The sequence below is a fragment of the Andrographis paniculata genome, unplaced genomic scaffold (assembly GCF_009805555.1).
Source record: "Andrographis paniculata isolate CXL003 unplaced genomic scaffold, ASM980555v1 Contig57END, whole genome shotgun sequence".
Lineage (NCBI taxonomy): Eukaryota > Viridiplantae > Streptophyta > Magnoliopsida > Lamiales > Acanthaceae > Andrographis > Andrographis paniculata.
In genome coordinates, this window is record NW_026137592.1 from 1,278,742 (window position 1) to 1,293,186 (window position 14,445).

General features: G+C 36.7%; 5 protein-coding genes across 9 annotated transcripts; 3 read left to right on the top strand and 2 right to left on the bottom strand.

Moving 5' to 3' along the window:
• The first annotated feature begins 43 nt into the window (after positions 1-43).
• Positions 44-3,310, top strand: LOC127257033 (pentatricopeptide repeat-containing protein At2g17670). 5 transcript variants are annotated; one of them, XR_007839932.1, is made up of 4 exons: positions 44-1,543; positions 1,806-1,837; positions 2,891-3,087; positions 3,164-3,310. XR_007839932.1 is itself a non-coding variant. In XM_051283295.1 (2 exons), the coding sequence occupies exon 1, from the start codon at positions 128-130 to the stop codon at positions 1,541-1,543; it is 1,416 nt and encodes a 471-aa protein (XP_051139252.1). In that variant the 5' UTR covers positions 44-127; the 3' UTR covers positions 1,806-2,843. The 5 variants fall into 5 exon arrangements, 2 of the variants coding, with proteins under 2 accessions (XP_051139252.1, XP_051139253.1); XR_007839931.1 differs by having other exon boundaries at positions 1,809-1,837; XR_007839930.1 differs by lacking the exon at positions 1,806-1,837.
• LOC127257212 (uncharacterized) lies at positions 3,059-3,880 on the top strand. The gene has a single exon (XM_051283592.1). The coding sequence runs from the start codon at positions 3,059-3,061 to the stop codon at positions 3,878-3,880; it is 822 nt and encodes a 273-aa protein (XP_051139549.1).
• Positions 3,881-4,923: 1,043 nt separating this feature from the next.
• Positions 4,924-6,079, top strand: LOC127257037 (uncharacterized). Its single transcript, XM_051283299.1, has one exon. The coding sequence runs from the start codon at positions 5,048-5,050 to the stop codon at positions 5,948-5,950; it is 903 nt and encodes a 300-aa protein (XP_051139256.1). The 5' UTR covers positions 4,924-5,047; the 3' UTR covers positions 5,951-6,079.
• A 141-nt stretch (positions 6,080-6,220) lies between these two features.
• On the bottom strand, positions 6,221-8,682 carry LOC127257035 (alcohol dehydrogenase-like 7). The gene is made up of 10 exons (XM_051283297.1): positions 8,576-8,682; positions 8,350-8,486; positions 8,211-8,257; positions 7,793-8,115; positions 7,627-7,709; positions 7,460-7,535; positions 7,330-7,394; positions 7,134-7,232; positions 6,555-6,716; positions 6,221-6,476 (listed from the first exon to the last, which is right to left on the bottom strand). The coding sequence occupies exons 1-10, from the start codon at positions 8,613-8,615 to the stop codon at positions 6,360-6,362; spliced, it is 1,149 nt and encodes a 382-aa protein (XP_051139254.1). The 5' UTR covers positions 8,616-8,682; the 3' UTR covers positions 6,221-6,359.
• A 2,873-nt stretch (positions 8,683-11,555) lies between these two features.
• Positions 11,556-13,946, bottom strand: LOC127257508 (alcohol dehydrogenase-like 7). The gene is made up of 10 exons (XM_051283966.1): positions 13,774-13,946; positions 13,556-13,692; positions 13,416-13,462; positions 12,899-13,221; positions 12,722-12,804; positions 12,570-12,645; positions 12,362-12,426; positions 12,190-12,285; positions 11,951-12,115; positions 11,556-11,874 (listed from the first exon to the last, which is right to left on the bottom strand). The coding sequence occupies exons 1-10, from the start codon at positions 13,829-13,831 to the stop codon at positions 11,758-11,760; spliced, it is 1,167 nt and encodes a 388-aa protein (XP_051139923.1). The 5' UTR covers positions 13,832-13,946; the 3' UTR covers positions 11,556-11,757.
• Positions 13,947-14,445: the final 499 nt, after the last annotated feature.

Here is a 14,445-nt window from a genome sequence, read left to right on the forward strand (position 1 = left end):
TTGACCCGACCCGGGTCCGAATAAGACGTTGCCTTTCTTTTATGGAGGCTTCGTTCTCGTTCTAAACCTCTGCAAAACCCTAGTTTGGAAATTCTGTGAATTGGTATTTTCGAGAATTGTTGAGGGGATGGGGAAAATTCCGCAGGCGTTCAGGAGGGCGGCGGCGGAGTCGTCGGTTTCCACTCTGTTCAGAGCCAATTCCGCTGCTGTTCGGGAGAAAACAACCCCATCGCCGAAATCTAACAAGTCTCGAGAGAAGAAGGTGGTGAAAAGCAACGATTCGGCGGGGAAAGCAAGTGTTCCGTCTGTTTTATTTGATTCGCCCAACCTCTCAGATGCCAAATCACTTTTCAATTCGGTCATTTCGTCCGCCGAAGGCAGGCCTCCGGCGGAGCCCAGCTTCTACAACTCAATGTTGCAGTCATTTTCATCCGTTTCATCTCTTCAGGATTCAATCATGTTCCTAAATCACATGATCAAAGCGCATCCGCCTTTTTCTCCTAATCGTTCCACTTATCATGTACTTCTTGTGCAGTCTTGTTCGTCGCCAGATGAAGATTCGCTCTCCGGCGCGCACAACGTCCTCAATCTGATGAGAAACAACGGTGTTCAGCCTAATCAGGTTACTACAGATGTTGCGATGAGGGCGCTTTGTGGTTGTGGCAGAGAGGAGCATGCTATTGATCTTGTTAAGGAGTTCTCAAGGAAAGGATCGCCGCCGGACACGTACACTTACAATTTTATGGTGAAGCATTTAGTTAAGAACAGGCCTTTAAGTACTGTGAATGGCTTTATAAAGGATATGAGAGAATTCAACATAAAGCCTGATCTCGTGACATATACTATAATGATCGATAATGTTTGTAACTCCAAGAATTTAAGGGAGGCGACGAGATTATTAGGGGTGTTGAGTGAGGAAGGATTCAAGCCTGATTGTTATGTGTACAATACAATTATGAAAGGCTATTGTATGTTGAATCAAGGCAGAGAAGTATTGGGAGTGTATAAGAAAATGCAGGATGAAGGGATTGAACCCGATCAATATACTTACAACACTTTGATATATGGATTATCGCAAACGGGTAGGGTTAATGAGGCAAGGAATTTTCTGAGAATAATGGCCGAGAAGAGTCATTTTCCGGATGCAGTCACTTACACATCATTGATGAATGGAATGTGTAGGAAAGGGGATGCATTGGGGGCATTGGAATTGTTGGATGAGATGGAAGAGCAAGGGTGTATGCCCAATTCATGTACGTATAGCACATTGCTTCTTGGGCTGTGTAAGTCGAGGATGTTGGATAAGGCGGTTGAATTATATCAGGTGATGAAAAAAGGTGGTATAAAGCTCGAGAGTGGTTCGTATGGAGCATTTCTTAGGGCACTGTGCAGGAAAGGTAGGGTTGCCGAAGCTTATGAAGTTTTTGATTATGCAGTTGAGAGCAAGAGCTTACCTGACGCTGCTGCCTATCCAACATTGGAAAGTTCTTTGAAGTGGCTGAAAAGGGCCAGAGAGCAAGGTCTTACTTTCGAGCATAAATAGGTGGTACTTTGTTTTTCTTGGGGCTTCTTCAAGTAATAATATGTTGAATTAAATTCAATTTTGGTTCAACGCGTTTGTGAAATTCTTCTGAAATTTGGGAATACTCCACGAATGAAAGTGACTGGTTTATGTGTAATCTCATTAACTGAAGAAACTAGTTACGAGTGCCTTTATGAAGTGCTTATGGTGTTTTGAAGTATGGTGTTTTGAAGTATCCTTCAGATGGGCTAATTCTATGATTTTTCTTACCTGTTGAATACAGCAGCGCAGGTGCAATCCATCGACATTCTGATGGTAAGATGTTGCCAGATATCTCTTGGCAGAATGGCAGTTGCATTAGGAAACACACCAGAACTAGAAAACTTAGAAATAAATTCCGAATAACAGAACAGAAAGGAGCTTGAAAATAGATGATATGAATAAATTTCTATGATTAAAAGTATTTACTCGCACTCTAGATGGTTCATCTTTCTGTATACGTAAATTAGCAACTCATGTCCTTGCTTGGGTCATTTTATCTAATTTGACTGCAGTTATTTACATTGATCATATGTCCATTCAATCTTGCTTTGTCTTTTTGGCGTTGCTGTAAACGATGACAGCCCACTATTCACGATACCCTTTCTTTTCTAAGGAAATTGCAATGCCCCATTCTTATGTTCAAATTTGAACTATTGTCGGGAGATCTATTCTGAACCTCGAACATGCCTATGTCTCCCGACTTCTGTGCATCTGTCTCATGAGCATAAGGTTTTTGCAGTTTTTCACATTGAAAGCATTGTTCTTGTCTTCAAAATCCTACATTTATATATTTCTGTGAAGAGACATGATTGCCAGGCAATTTATATTCAGAAATATAACATGTGTTGCTGTAGCTAAGAACGAATGATTATATTTCCTAGGAATGAAAATAGGATTTGGATTAAATCTTATGGCATATATTCTGAATGTTCCCTTGCTTATCCAACACCCACCCCTACCTATGCTGCACACCTTTATTAAATCTTATGGATTGACAATAGGTAGTGATTTGCTTCATCTGCAGACATTAGTGCTAAAAGTCCATTTTGATTAACTCAATTTATCAAACTGGTGCAACAATAATTGCTATTAGATTCTTTAGAATTGAAGTTAATCCCACCTAATGACACGGGAGGAGGGAGGCAGAGGGACAAGAAAAAAACTTAGTTTATTCTTTGCTCAATATTAAATGCATTTGCCTGAACCTGCTGGTGAACATTAATCATTCTCTCTCTTGTTGCCTTGAACCTCATTTTTAAACAATTACATACATAAATATAAATATATTGTGTTTGTTTGTTTGTTTGATGGTGTGAAATGCAACAGGATATTAAAAATTTTATGGGCACCCCATTGGAACCACATGGAGAATGATTCTTCACCTCAGTGGCTGTCTCACTAGATATAAAAAAGCATCAGATCATCATTCTTCATCACAGCATTCAGCAGCTTTGTAGTCTTCAGAAAATTCAAGAAAAGAGAGAGCTCTCAACAATGGCAGCTTCTTCACAAACACGATTCAGGTCCATAAGCCTGCCCTCAAGATTACAACACCCCACAGGCTTTGAATCTCATCTCCAAAATCTGAAATCTTGGCAGGTTCCAAAGGCTGCTCCAATCAGCTCAGACGCCATTCAATCCGGTCTCCTTGAGCTGTCCGAACTTTACAACCAGTTCAAGACTCAACAGCAAAAATTGTCTCTCCATCGAGATGGAAAATCAGTTCAAGACTCACTCAGCACCTCGATAGAGCTCCTGGACTCGTGCGCCACAATCAGGGAATCCGTTCAGATGATCAGGGAAGCCATTCAGTCCCTTCAATCAGCGCTGCGCCGTAAGGGCCTGGATTCATCCATCCATCCCGACACAGCTTCATACCTCACCATCAGAAAGAAGATGAACAAATCCATATCCAAGACCATGAAATCACTCAAGAAACTGGAAAACAAGAACGGCCTCGAGGAGTTGACACAAGTGAATCTCATCACTGTCTCCATCTTCAAAGGTATCTTGGTGTTCCTGTCCTGGCCAACCACCTGGAATCTTGTCTCGAAGCTGATATCGACAAAGGATCATCATCATCATCATCTTTATAGTGATGTTACTGAGGTGGGCTGTGTGGATTCTGCAGTAAACACTCTCCATGGTAGAGTGAGAAACAGCAATGATTCCAAGAATTTTGATCTCCAAATGATGCAAACAAAGCTACAGAATCTTGATGCTTGTGCAGAAGGAATTGAATCTGGAATCGAAACAGTTTTCAGGAATTTAATTGAATGTAGAGTCACACTTCTCAACATTGTGACTGATCATTGAATCATATGTACCAAACCTTATTTAGTTAGAAATTTTTGTGGAGATTATTTTTAGAACCAAGTTTTTTGGTACAATAATTTATATATATATATATATATATATATTGATTGTGCAATCAATTTTGTTCATTTTAGTTCAAATGAGAAAAGAAAACCCTAATGCAGGAAATCATCAAGTACTGAATTGGATTGTGCATAATTATTGAATAATTAAATTATACAATCTAGAAAAAAAGAACATAGTATTTGGACAATTTAGGAGCCAACAAGTTATTAATAATGTCAGAAAAATGTTTATGTTCAATTCGTACCACCCGGACATATTCAGTACTGTACGGTTGAGGTTTATTACCACATGGGAGACAATAAACAAGATTCTCTCAAGTCTCAATCCACAAACCACAATTAATTAATGCGTTATTAATGTGCTAAAAACATAATTAGTAAGAAATAAAGAATCCCCGACAGCACAATGGGCCGGCCCATAACAATACTTCTGGGCCTGATTCCAAATCCAAGGCCCAATAATATCTCAATTAAAAAATATATATTATCAATTTCAGATACGGTGGATAATAAAAATCTAGTAGTATATGCATATTCTAGATACTTCAATTGACCTACGTGTGCCTTCTAATCTTCATAAAAATAAAATGAATAAAAAAATTGCATAGGTGGGGAGCTTGTTGTAACCACCGTAATATTTTAATCGATCCCGCAAACCAAAATCAAATCTTTTTAGCCTCCCTCACTAACAAACAAATCGATTCTTATTTTAATCTAATTTTTTTATATATATAAAAAAAAGAGGGCTTTAAATTAATTTACTTTCTTGCCTTTTGGTTAAATGTCAGCAATGATTTGGGAGGCAGAGGGACAAGTGGAGCCTCCATAATTAGCAATGGATTCTTGCATGACAGCCACGTTGCAGACCACCACTGGACACCTCTTTCTTTTGCTGCCACTTAGCCATTCTTACCAAAATTCAAAAAAATCAAGAAACCCTTTTCTTGATTGTGCATAAAGAAACCTCTAACTCTGCCATACCCATCATTTTCATTAAAGAATGAAACCCTTCTCCCATTTCCAGGGACACTACTGTCTCTATAAATACCCTTATCATCTTACCCCAATTATTCGATCGGATCAGATCAAGAATTAACCAGCCATGGAAGCCCAATCCCAAACCCTGAGTTCAAACACTACACATTTCAGGTCCATCAGTTTACCTGCTAGATTGCATCACCCCAATAAGACCCTCCAGAAGCTCAATTCTTGGCAGGTTTCAGGACGTAATTATTCATCGGATAAACAAAGTTCTGAAATTACCTCAGAGGAGATCTTATCAGATCTGTGTAGGGTTGAGGAACTGTACCGCACTGCACAGGAACTCACTGTAGAGGAATCCCGCCTTCTTCCTCGCACCTCAATCGATGAGCTTCTTACAGAATCAGTCGATTTAATGGACGCTTGCAGTGCTATTAGGGAGCTGTTCCAAACCCTCAGGGAAATCGTCCGCCGCCTTCAGTCGGCGCTTCGCCGGAAAGGTCTGGACGCCGCCGCAGTGCAGCCGGACATAGCCGCGTACTTCTCCTGCCGGAGGAACACAAACAAAACCGCCGCCAGGACGTCGAAATCGCTAAAGAATTTTATGCAGAAAACCGCCGGCGGCCGCCACGGCGACCATTTCCGGGAATTGGCGGGAGCCACAATTAGGGTTTTCAGGAGCATTTTAGGGCTTCTGAATCCGGCCGCCGGAGAAGTCAATTCCGGTGGCTGGCCGCTGGTTTCCAGGCTGATGGCGACGAAATCGTCGCCGGACGGCGGATTAATGGTGAGCGAGATCAGGAATTTGGATTTGGCGGTGAAATCGGTGGTGGGGAAGATGAGGAAGAACGAATCTAGGGTTCATGTGTATGATGATGTTGATGATCAGGTGCGGCGGGTGCATGTGAGCCTCCAAGGCGCCGATGACGTCATCGGCGAGATCGACGCCGGATTGGACAGATTAATGAGGCAATTGGTGCAGACCAGAGTTCACCTTCTTAATATTCTTACACATAATTTGTGACACATTGATATGACCAAAATTAATCTTTGTTCACATCCAATTTTTGTAATTAATATACGTGGGGAATTAATGGATAGTACTTACGATTGATACTTAATTTGCAAATCGTGTGCACGATCTCAATATTAGGACCTGATTTTCAATGTAGTTATTGGGCCTAAAAGAACGTGGCCCACTAAAGTTTGTGACCTTTAAATATTAAAGGAACAATATGTTGGGAATTTTTAATTGAATAAACTAATCCAATATTTATTTATTTTTATTCAAGAATGAAATGCATAAGTTTGGTTCCAATCAAAAGTTTTATTAAATAGATTTATAATATGATATAAAATAAAATTAATTTTTTAATAGTAAAATTATGCGGTAAAAACCACATAGAACACATCCCTTAATTAATTAGTTGGATTCATTTACCCATCCAAATGACACATCTGAGGCTCTTCCCTTCAAGTAGCAACTCAAAAGCTTTGTTGATGTCCTCAAAATTAACCTCATGACTCACAAACTTGTCCAGTTCCAATTCCTGTTTACAGAAAAAAGCTGAACTCAAACTCGAACTCGTAGAAAATATAAAATGTAGACATTGTAGTATATATGCAACCTTGTCCAAGTAACTTCGGACAAGGACCGGCACGTCCGACTTCGGTTTGAAGCCTCCGAACAAGGATCCGATGACAGTTTTCCCCATATGAAGGATGTCGTAAGAGCTAAACGTCAGCTGTGCGCCCGGCTCGACCCCGACCACCACTGTCTTTCCCCATCCCTACACATCCAAGCTCGGTTATTACAAAAGAAAGAATGTAATATGTCGTCAGTTTATATGTTATATTTAAAACATTGATCAACTTTTCATCCGGTCAAGTCAGTACAGTGTTTATTTGTCCATATCTGCATATGTTATATATGTAATCAGTATATATTTTTACGTATCACAAAATATGTGTTATATAATTTAAGTTATATTGCACTATGGGTAAATATATATTGGCCATATATATGACATGTTATCTAAGTCAAATTAACACTACAGTTGCTTGGCCTGATCAGTACAAAATCCGCATTTCTATATTTGTATTATATTAATATAATTTATGTTATCATAGTCATTTGTTGTTATATAATATGTTGTTAGTACTTTGTAACTGTTGTAATAAGATAAAAAGGAGGAGAAGAAAGGAACCTTCCGACAACAAGCGAAGGCCTCCTCGACCAAGAAAGACCTCCCGACGCATTCGAAGCAATAGTCTGCGCCGTCTCCGCCAGTCATTTCATTTATAATCTGGATCATAAGAACGGATTAAAAACTTCTTACAGCCATCGAACTCGAACAAAGGCGAAAAATGTATTTATTTGTGAAGAGAGTATGTTTTCCTTACTTCGCTGACGCGTTTCTTGCCGCAGCTCTTTGGATCCACAAAATCAGTGACTCCGAACTTCTTACCTATACGGCAACGATGTTAGAAATGATTTTGGATTTGTAATAAAGAAGTAGCTATGAACACTTGCTTGTCTCGAATTTGTCGGGGTTTGTATCCACGCCGATGATTCTTGCTGCGCCGCGCAGTCGAGCTCCCTCGGCTACCTAGAAGCAAACATGAATTAGTCCTACAATGTCCTTATTGTTTGTTGTATGTAATAAAATGACTACAAGGTGAGAAGGTTAAGGTTGTTACTGCTAATCCGATCGAGCCGAGGCCAAATATGGCGACTGTTGACCCTGCTTCAACTCCTGCCGACCTCCATGCTGCGCCTACGCCTAAACAATTCAAGCCACTGATCTTACAACCTTTTCGAAGATTCATAGAAAAATGTAATGAAATTGATCGTAAGGACTCAGACCTGTTGAAACTCCACAACTGAGAAGACAAGCCCTGTCTGGAGGGATCGAAGGATCGATTTTCGTGACGTTGGCAACGTGGACGACTGTGTACTCGGAAAAGCTCGAGACGAAGATGAAATGGTGTAAGATCTCTCCATTGAGATCCTTAAACCTGCTGGTACCGTCGTGCATCGAAGCAGAGACGTGGAAGGGGAATTTGGAACAGAGGTTGCTCTTTTCGGACAGGCAATCTGTGCAGTCTAAACAATCTGCCATGAACGTCGGAATGACGGTGTCTCCCGGAGACAGTTCAGTCACGCCGTCGCCGATGCTCTCGACGACGCTGTCGTAGCCTCCAAGGCAACGATCGAGCGATTAGAACGTAGGAATTTATACAATTTTTTTAAGTATAATTGGACGATGAATACAAATTATTACCCAAACGCTTCGTGACCTAGAATTCTCGGGAAACAGGCAGGAGGAACCTTCAATGGCGGAATCAGACAACGAGATCAAATTCAATAGATATTCCGACACAAATTTCTTTGAATGGAAGAATTGGACAAGTTTACCATACTTTGAGTTTCCAGATTGTGACATCGCTGAAGCAGAGAGAAGTGCATATGATCTTGATTCGGACTTCCCGCGACTTCGGGGCGTCGACTATCACTTCCTCTATAACCAGCGGCTCTCCGGCCGCCCTCGCCACCGCCGCTGCGCCGTCAGCCAATTTCATTACATTGAGAGAATCAGAACAAGTTGCAGAAATCGAAAATTGGTGGTTAGAACTTAGAATTGAATACCTCGGCATCGTATCGGCTTCCTCGCAGCAGCTTCATCCATTTGGGGACGAGGATTGAATGACGATAGTGTTACTGCTGCTATAGTGTTACACTACCTTTATACTCCCTTTATAGTGTTACACTACCTTTATACTGCAGGGTGGCTTTGTATGAATTTTAAATTGGGATTTAAATAGTAAAAATTTTAAATTAGAATAGTTATATAATGTGATATAAAGAGACATTGACGTGATGTTTTGAATGTAAATTAATTTAGTATAATATAAAAAAATTAAAAAATAAGTGTTTGATTTGATATTTTTGAGAAAAAAAAAAAAAAAATTGATGATTGAAAATCCAATTCCTTTAACAAACACACCCTTAATTTAAATCTTTTTCTTTCTCAACAATGTCAAAAAATTTATACCCATCAATTATAATAATCTTCTGGCCTTAATTTGCAAACTATTAAAACATATAAAAGAAAAAATGACATAATTTACAAATTATTACTTCGCTCCGATGGACATTTTTTATTCATTCAAATTTTTTTGTTTGGGATATTTTCTCCAAATTTTACTATTTATTCAATTTTTTCTCTAAATATTTATTTTTTATTTTTTATATTATACTAAAAATTAATTTTATATTCAAAATATTACATCAACATTATATGACATATTATTAGCATTCAAAATTTTTACTATACAAATTTCAATTTAAAATCCAAATTCAAAAACAAACACACACCTTTTTATTTTTTTTATTATTATAGGTAAAAAATAATAAAATATACCTATATTAAAATAAATAAATGCTGATATTGACTTTTTTTTTTTAGAATTCAAATTGCATATGTAATTATGAAATGGCCATTTAATTGAATTAGACCGTAATTATTATGTGATGTATTTAAACATACTTAAATATTTATAGAGGAATTTATTTCTAAATATTATATTTAAATAGATAAATATTACACTATGTGTGATAACTAAATGATGAAAAATAAAATTTAAAAACATATATCAAAATTTAAAAGTTTATTTTTACAAAACTATCTATAAATTATTATAATTAAATGCTGCCTATTTAAAAACTTTAAAAAAAACATAATAATTTAAAATATGAATGGTCAAAAATTGTTGGTGCTAGTATTATTAAATTGCACTGTTTGAAAGGGTCGTAGGGTGAGTGTGCTATTAAATTATTTATAAAGTTCATAAGTGTTTAAATTATTAGGAGGTACTTAGGCCATGCCGTCGCCGGCGCCCTATTGGTTAACAACGTCCATGTTCCTAAAATTATTTTATAGATATATATGTAAACTTATTTTTAAATTATTTATAAATTTTGTATTAAAATTTTAATATCAATTTAATTGTTAAATATATATATATATATATATATGATATTAAATGGAGTACTATATAATTTTTTCTAGATAAAATATAAACTCAAACAATTATAATGGACTTAAAATATTATATCAATAAATAATTGTTTGGTTTGGATTCGAATTTAGATTTTTTATTTGATTTTAGTTTATATAATATTTTGATGTTATATTTTATTTTAAAAAATAATTTATTTTTACTAAAAATATGTTGAATAATAAAAAATTATGTTTAAATTACAAAGTACTGTTATTCCTACCCAAAACAACTCTCGTAATTTTATTATTATTATTATTGCATGATAATATTAATATTAGGCTAAATTGCACAAAATTTGGTTTCATGAAATTGCACCAAATCTTCCATACTTCTGAAATTGCGTCAAACTTCTTCGTGGTTTCATAAACTTTACGTCTAACCTCCTCAGCGGTTCTTATTTAACGTTATTGGACCTAAATGCGCTCAAATTACGAATAAATTTTAGAATCTCAATTTTTAAACCCCTAAAATTACAAATATTTTTTTTTTATATTTACCCTAAAAATATAGTAAAAATAAACTCTTAAAACCTGATAAAAAATAACTATGTTGAGTATATTTACTATTTTTTTAGGGTAAATATAAAAAAATATATATATATTTGTAATTTTAGGGGTTTATAAATTGAGATTCTAAAATTTATTCGTAGTTTGAGCGCATTTATGTCAAATATCATTAAATAAGGACCACTGAGGGGGTTAGACGCAAAGTTTATGAAACGACGAGGGAGTTTGACGCAGTCTTAGAAGTATGAGGGATTTTGTACAATTTTATAAAATCACGGGTGGATTTTGTGCAATTTAGCATTAATATTATATTAATAAGAAGTATAAAATGATGGTTAAAAATCTATTTTGCTCTCTTGAAAGTATGATTCAATTTAAGTATAAAATATTCATGTAATAATAAGATATAATACTCTCTTCGTCCATTTTCTAATGTTCTATTTAGTATTTACACGTATTTTTAGGCAATTAGAATTTTGTTATAAAATGACAAATTTGTCCTTAATCTTGTGTATATAAAATGAAAAAGTAAATAAAGTAAGGGTGTGTTTGTTTGAGGGTTTGGATTTTGAGTTGAGATTTGAATAGTAAAAATTTTGAATTTGAATAGTTGTATGATGTGATATATAAATAGGTGTTGATGTGATGTTTTGAATGTAAAATTAATTTTTAGTATAATATAAAAAATGAAAAATGGGTGTTTGATTTGATATTTTTGGGGGAAAAAATAGGATGAATAATGGATTGGAAATCCAATCCCCAAACAAGCACACCCTAAGAGTAAAAGAGTAAATTTTGTGTATAAAATTAAAAAGAGGACAATAATTATTGGATATTTCAAATATGAAAGTAGGACGTTAGTTTTTGAACGACTGTAATATTTTATGATGATAAATTTAATATCTATTAAGCATCCAAAGACAAACACATGCAGCATTGACAAGAAACAAAAAGCATGATTAAGAAAGAAACACAATAGTTATCTTAAGAGATCATACATGTAAGTTGGAGTGTTTGTTTGTATTTTCACATTATTCCATCTATATTAAAATAAAAATATTATAGTTAGAAACACTCAACTGACACTCAATTTTTATTAAAGCCATCATATCACACCAAACAAAAACATATAAATACAAAATACACGTAAACAAGACACACAATCTTATTACATTATTCAGGGTTGGTTTCTCACTCAAGAAACTTCAAACAAACAGTGCATAATTCATACCAAACAGGGAAGAAACGATAATGTAAAAATTCATTTATCCGTCCAAATAACACACCTGAGGCTCTGCCCTTCAAGCAGCAACTCAAAAGCTTTGTTGATGTCCCCAAAACTAACCTCATGCGTCACAAACTTCTCCAGTTCCAATTCCTGCACAGAAAACACAAACTCAAACCACAGATTCACCAAAACTGCACAGACAAGAGAGGTATCAAGAAAGTATGACCTTGTCCAAGTATCGTTGGATGAGGATCGGTATGTCGGATTTCGGTTTGAGTCCTCCGAACAAGGATCCCATGATCGATTTTCCCAGATGTAGGACATCGAAAGAGCCGAATGTTAGCTGTGCTCCCGGCTTGTCCACGCCAAGGACGACAGTCTTACCCCATCCCTGGTAGAAAATCGGTTGTAATAAAGACCAGAAACATCTTCGATAAGTGCTCGTTGAAAGAATGGAGAATAAACCTTTCGCGATGCAGCGAATGCCTCCTCAACCAAGGAAGCCTTTCCGACACATTCGAAGCAATAGTCTGCACCTCCACCAGTCATCTCTTTTATGACCTGTGATGCAGTCGAAACCAAATCCATGGACATCTGAGGCGAAGAACAAAAAGGGCTATATTTGAATAGGCAATACCTCGCTGAGACGCTTATCGCCAAGGCTCTGTGGGTTGATATATTCAGTCACTCCGAACTTCTTGCCTATACGGAAAGACAAATGTTAGACTTAATCTCAGACGAATCATTTGTGGCCTAAATATCGAATCAAAATTGATCAGTGTTTTCTTGTAACTTGAACATGTTAATGAACTTTCGATTTTTAAACAAGGAACTAAAAGACTTGCTTGTTTCAGCTTTGTCAGGATTCATATCAACCCCGATGATTCTTGCAGCGCCACAGAATCTTGCCCCTTCAGCCACCTTCACACAAATTAAAAATTAGTACGATGTTATGATTTGTATCCACACAAGGTAATTAAATCACTCAAGTTCTTACTGCTAGCCCTATCGACCCGAGACCAATGATAACAACTGTCGATCCTGCCTCAACTTGGGCTGATCTCCAGGCAGCACCAACACCTGAAAAACACAAGATTCAAAGATGCCAAAAAGAAATTTATTCAAAAGTGTGTTGCAAATTCAAAATAACACACGATGCGAAGATCAATGGCACCTGTTGACACTCCACAACTTAAGAGGCAAGCCCTGTCTGGAGGGATCACCGGATCGATTTTTGTTACATTAGCAAGATGCACCACCGTGTACTCGGTGAAACTAGAAACGGAAAGGAAATGGTATATACTCTCTCCCTTAAGATCTTTAAATCTGCTCGTGCCATCAGGCATCGATGAAGAGACATGGAAAGGGTATTTTGAACACAGATTGCTCTTCTTCGATAGACAATCTGTACAATCCTCACAATCTGCAACGAATATTGGAATGACTGTATCCCCTGGAACCAGTCCAGTAACACCCTCGCCAATGCTCTCAACAACGCTGTAGGTACCAAAATAGCAAATCAAACAGAAGTAACACACACAAATGAAATTTGATTAAGACTGTAAACTTGAATCTGTGTAAATGGCGGATGCATTTAGATTCAATACTGAAGTAAATAAGCAGTTACAATTTACAAACGAAGCAATTGAACTTCAATCAGGAAGAACAATAAGCAAGCTACAAAACATTACCCAACAGCTTCATGCCCCAAAATTCTCGGAAAACACGCAGGAGGTTCCTTCAACAGATTGAAACAGAAAAACAATAATCAAATACGGAAAAACTACAACAGTTTTTAAGCGAAAAATACAACAATCGGCGCGGATTGTACCTTCAATCTCCAGAAAGTAACATCGCTGAAGCAGAGGGAAGTACATAAAACTTTGATGCGAACCTCCTCCGACTTCGGCGTATCCACAATGACCTCCTCTATCACCAGCGGCTCCCCCGCCTTCCTTGCCACCGCCGCTGCGCGCAAAACACACAGTCCAATCCAAATACGCATATAGGATTGTAATTTGTAAGTTCAAGTAATGGCGGACCAATTACCTCGGCATCGTATGGGCTTTCCCGCAGTACCGCTTGATTCAACCTTCGCTGCATCCATTTCCAACGAAAATCGAATGTGCCTTAGCTTCCGATTGGCGATAGCGAACAACGAAAATGGATTAGGATTGCCGATTAGCTATGACAAAAATCTTTTGTCTTCTACTACCGTATAGAATTGCGAATTTATATACTGTCGCTGACAGCGCATGCGAACAGGGAACGACTCAATTAGAAATGCAATTTGATTTAATTAATATTACTATATACTATTGATTTTATTTTATTACTATATATTATTATTACTATACATAACTTTGATATAGTGTCAGTGACATAGGTGACAGGGACAGTTTTAATAGATTTGCTTGCTTGTGTTTTTCACGTTTCTATTTTCTAAAATATTAAATTTCCACGTCACCGTCATGGTTAAAATATCCAATGCTTCCAAGTTTTGGATTGTGGATTCCTATATTAATAGGGTTTGTTTTTTTAACTCTAAATTTAATATTTTTACTATTTAGATTTTTTGTAATCTTTTTTAAAAAAATATACTCCCTTCGTTCCGGAACTATAGTCTTTGTTGTGTTGGGTACGAGATTTAAGGAATATTGATATTATATTGATACTCGGTAAAAAATATAGATAAAAGACATTTTTATCATTTTGAGTGTA

Excerpts from the sequence above, each read along its gene's own strand:
- LOC127257508 (XM_051283966.1), bottom strand. The coding sequence starts at position 13,831 with ATGGATGCAGCGAAGGTTGAATCAAGCGGTACTGCGGGAAAGCCCATA. Across the intron at positions 12,805-12,898 it reads AAGTTGTGGAGTGTCAACAG|GTGTTGGTGCTGCCTGGAGA; the intron begins GTGCCATTGATC and ends TGTGTTTTTCAG. Across the intron at positions 12,116-12,189 it reads CATTCGCTGCATCGCGAAAG|GGATGGGGTAAGACTGTCGT; the intron begins GTTTATTCTCCA and ends ATTTTCTACCAG.
- LOC127257212 (XM_051283592.1), top strand. The coding sequence starts at position 3,059 with ATGGCAGCTTCTTCACAAACACGATTCAGGTCCATAAGCCTGCCCTCA.
- LOC127257037 (XM_051283299.1), top strand. The coding sequence starts at position 5,048 with ATGGAAGCCCAATCCCAAACCCTGAGTTCAAACACTACACATTTCAGG.
- LOC127257033 (XM_051283295.1), top strand. The coding sequence starts at position 128 with ATGGGGAAAATTCCGCAGGCGTTCAGGAGGGCGGCGGCGGAGTCGTCG.
- LOC127257035 (XM_051283297.1), bottom strand. The coding sequence starts at position 8,615 with ATGGATGAAGCTGCTGCGAGGAAGCCGATACGATGCCGAG. Across the intron at positions 8,258-8,349 it reads TCACAATCTGGAAACTCAAA|GTTCCTCCTGCCTGTTTCCC; the intron begins GTATGGTAAACT and ends CCGCCATTGAAG. Across the intron at positions 6,717-7,133 it reads CCTTCGCTTGTTGTCGGAAG|GGATGGGGAAAGACAGTGGT; the intron begins GTTCCTTTCTTC and ends TTGGATGTGTAG.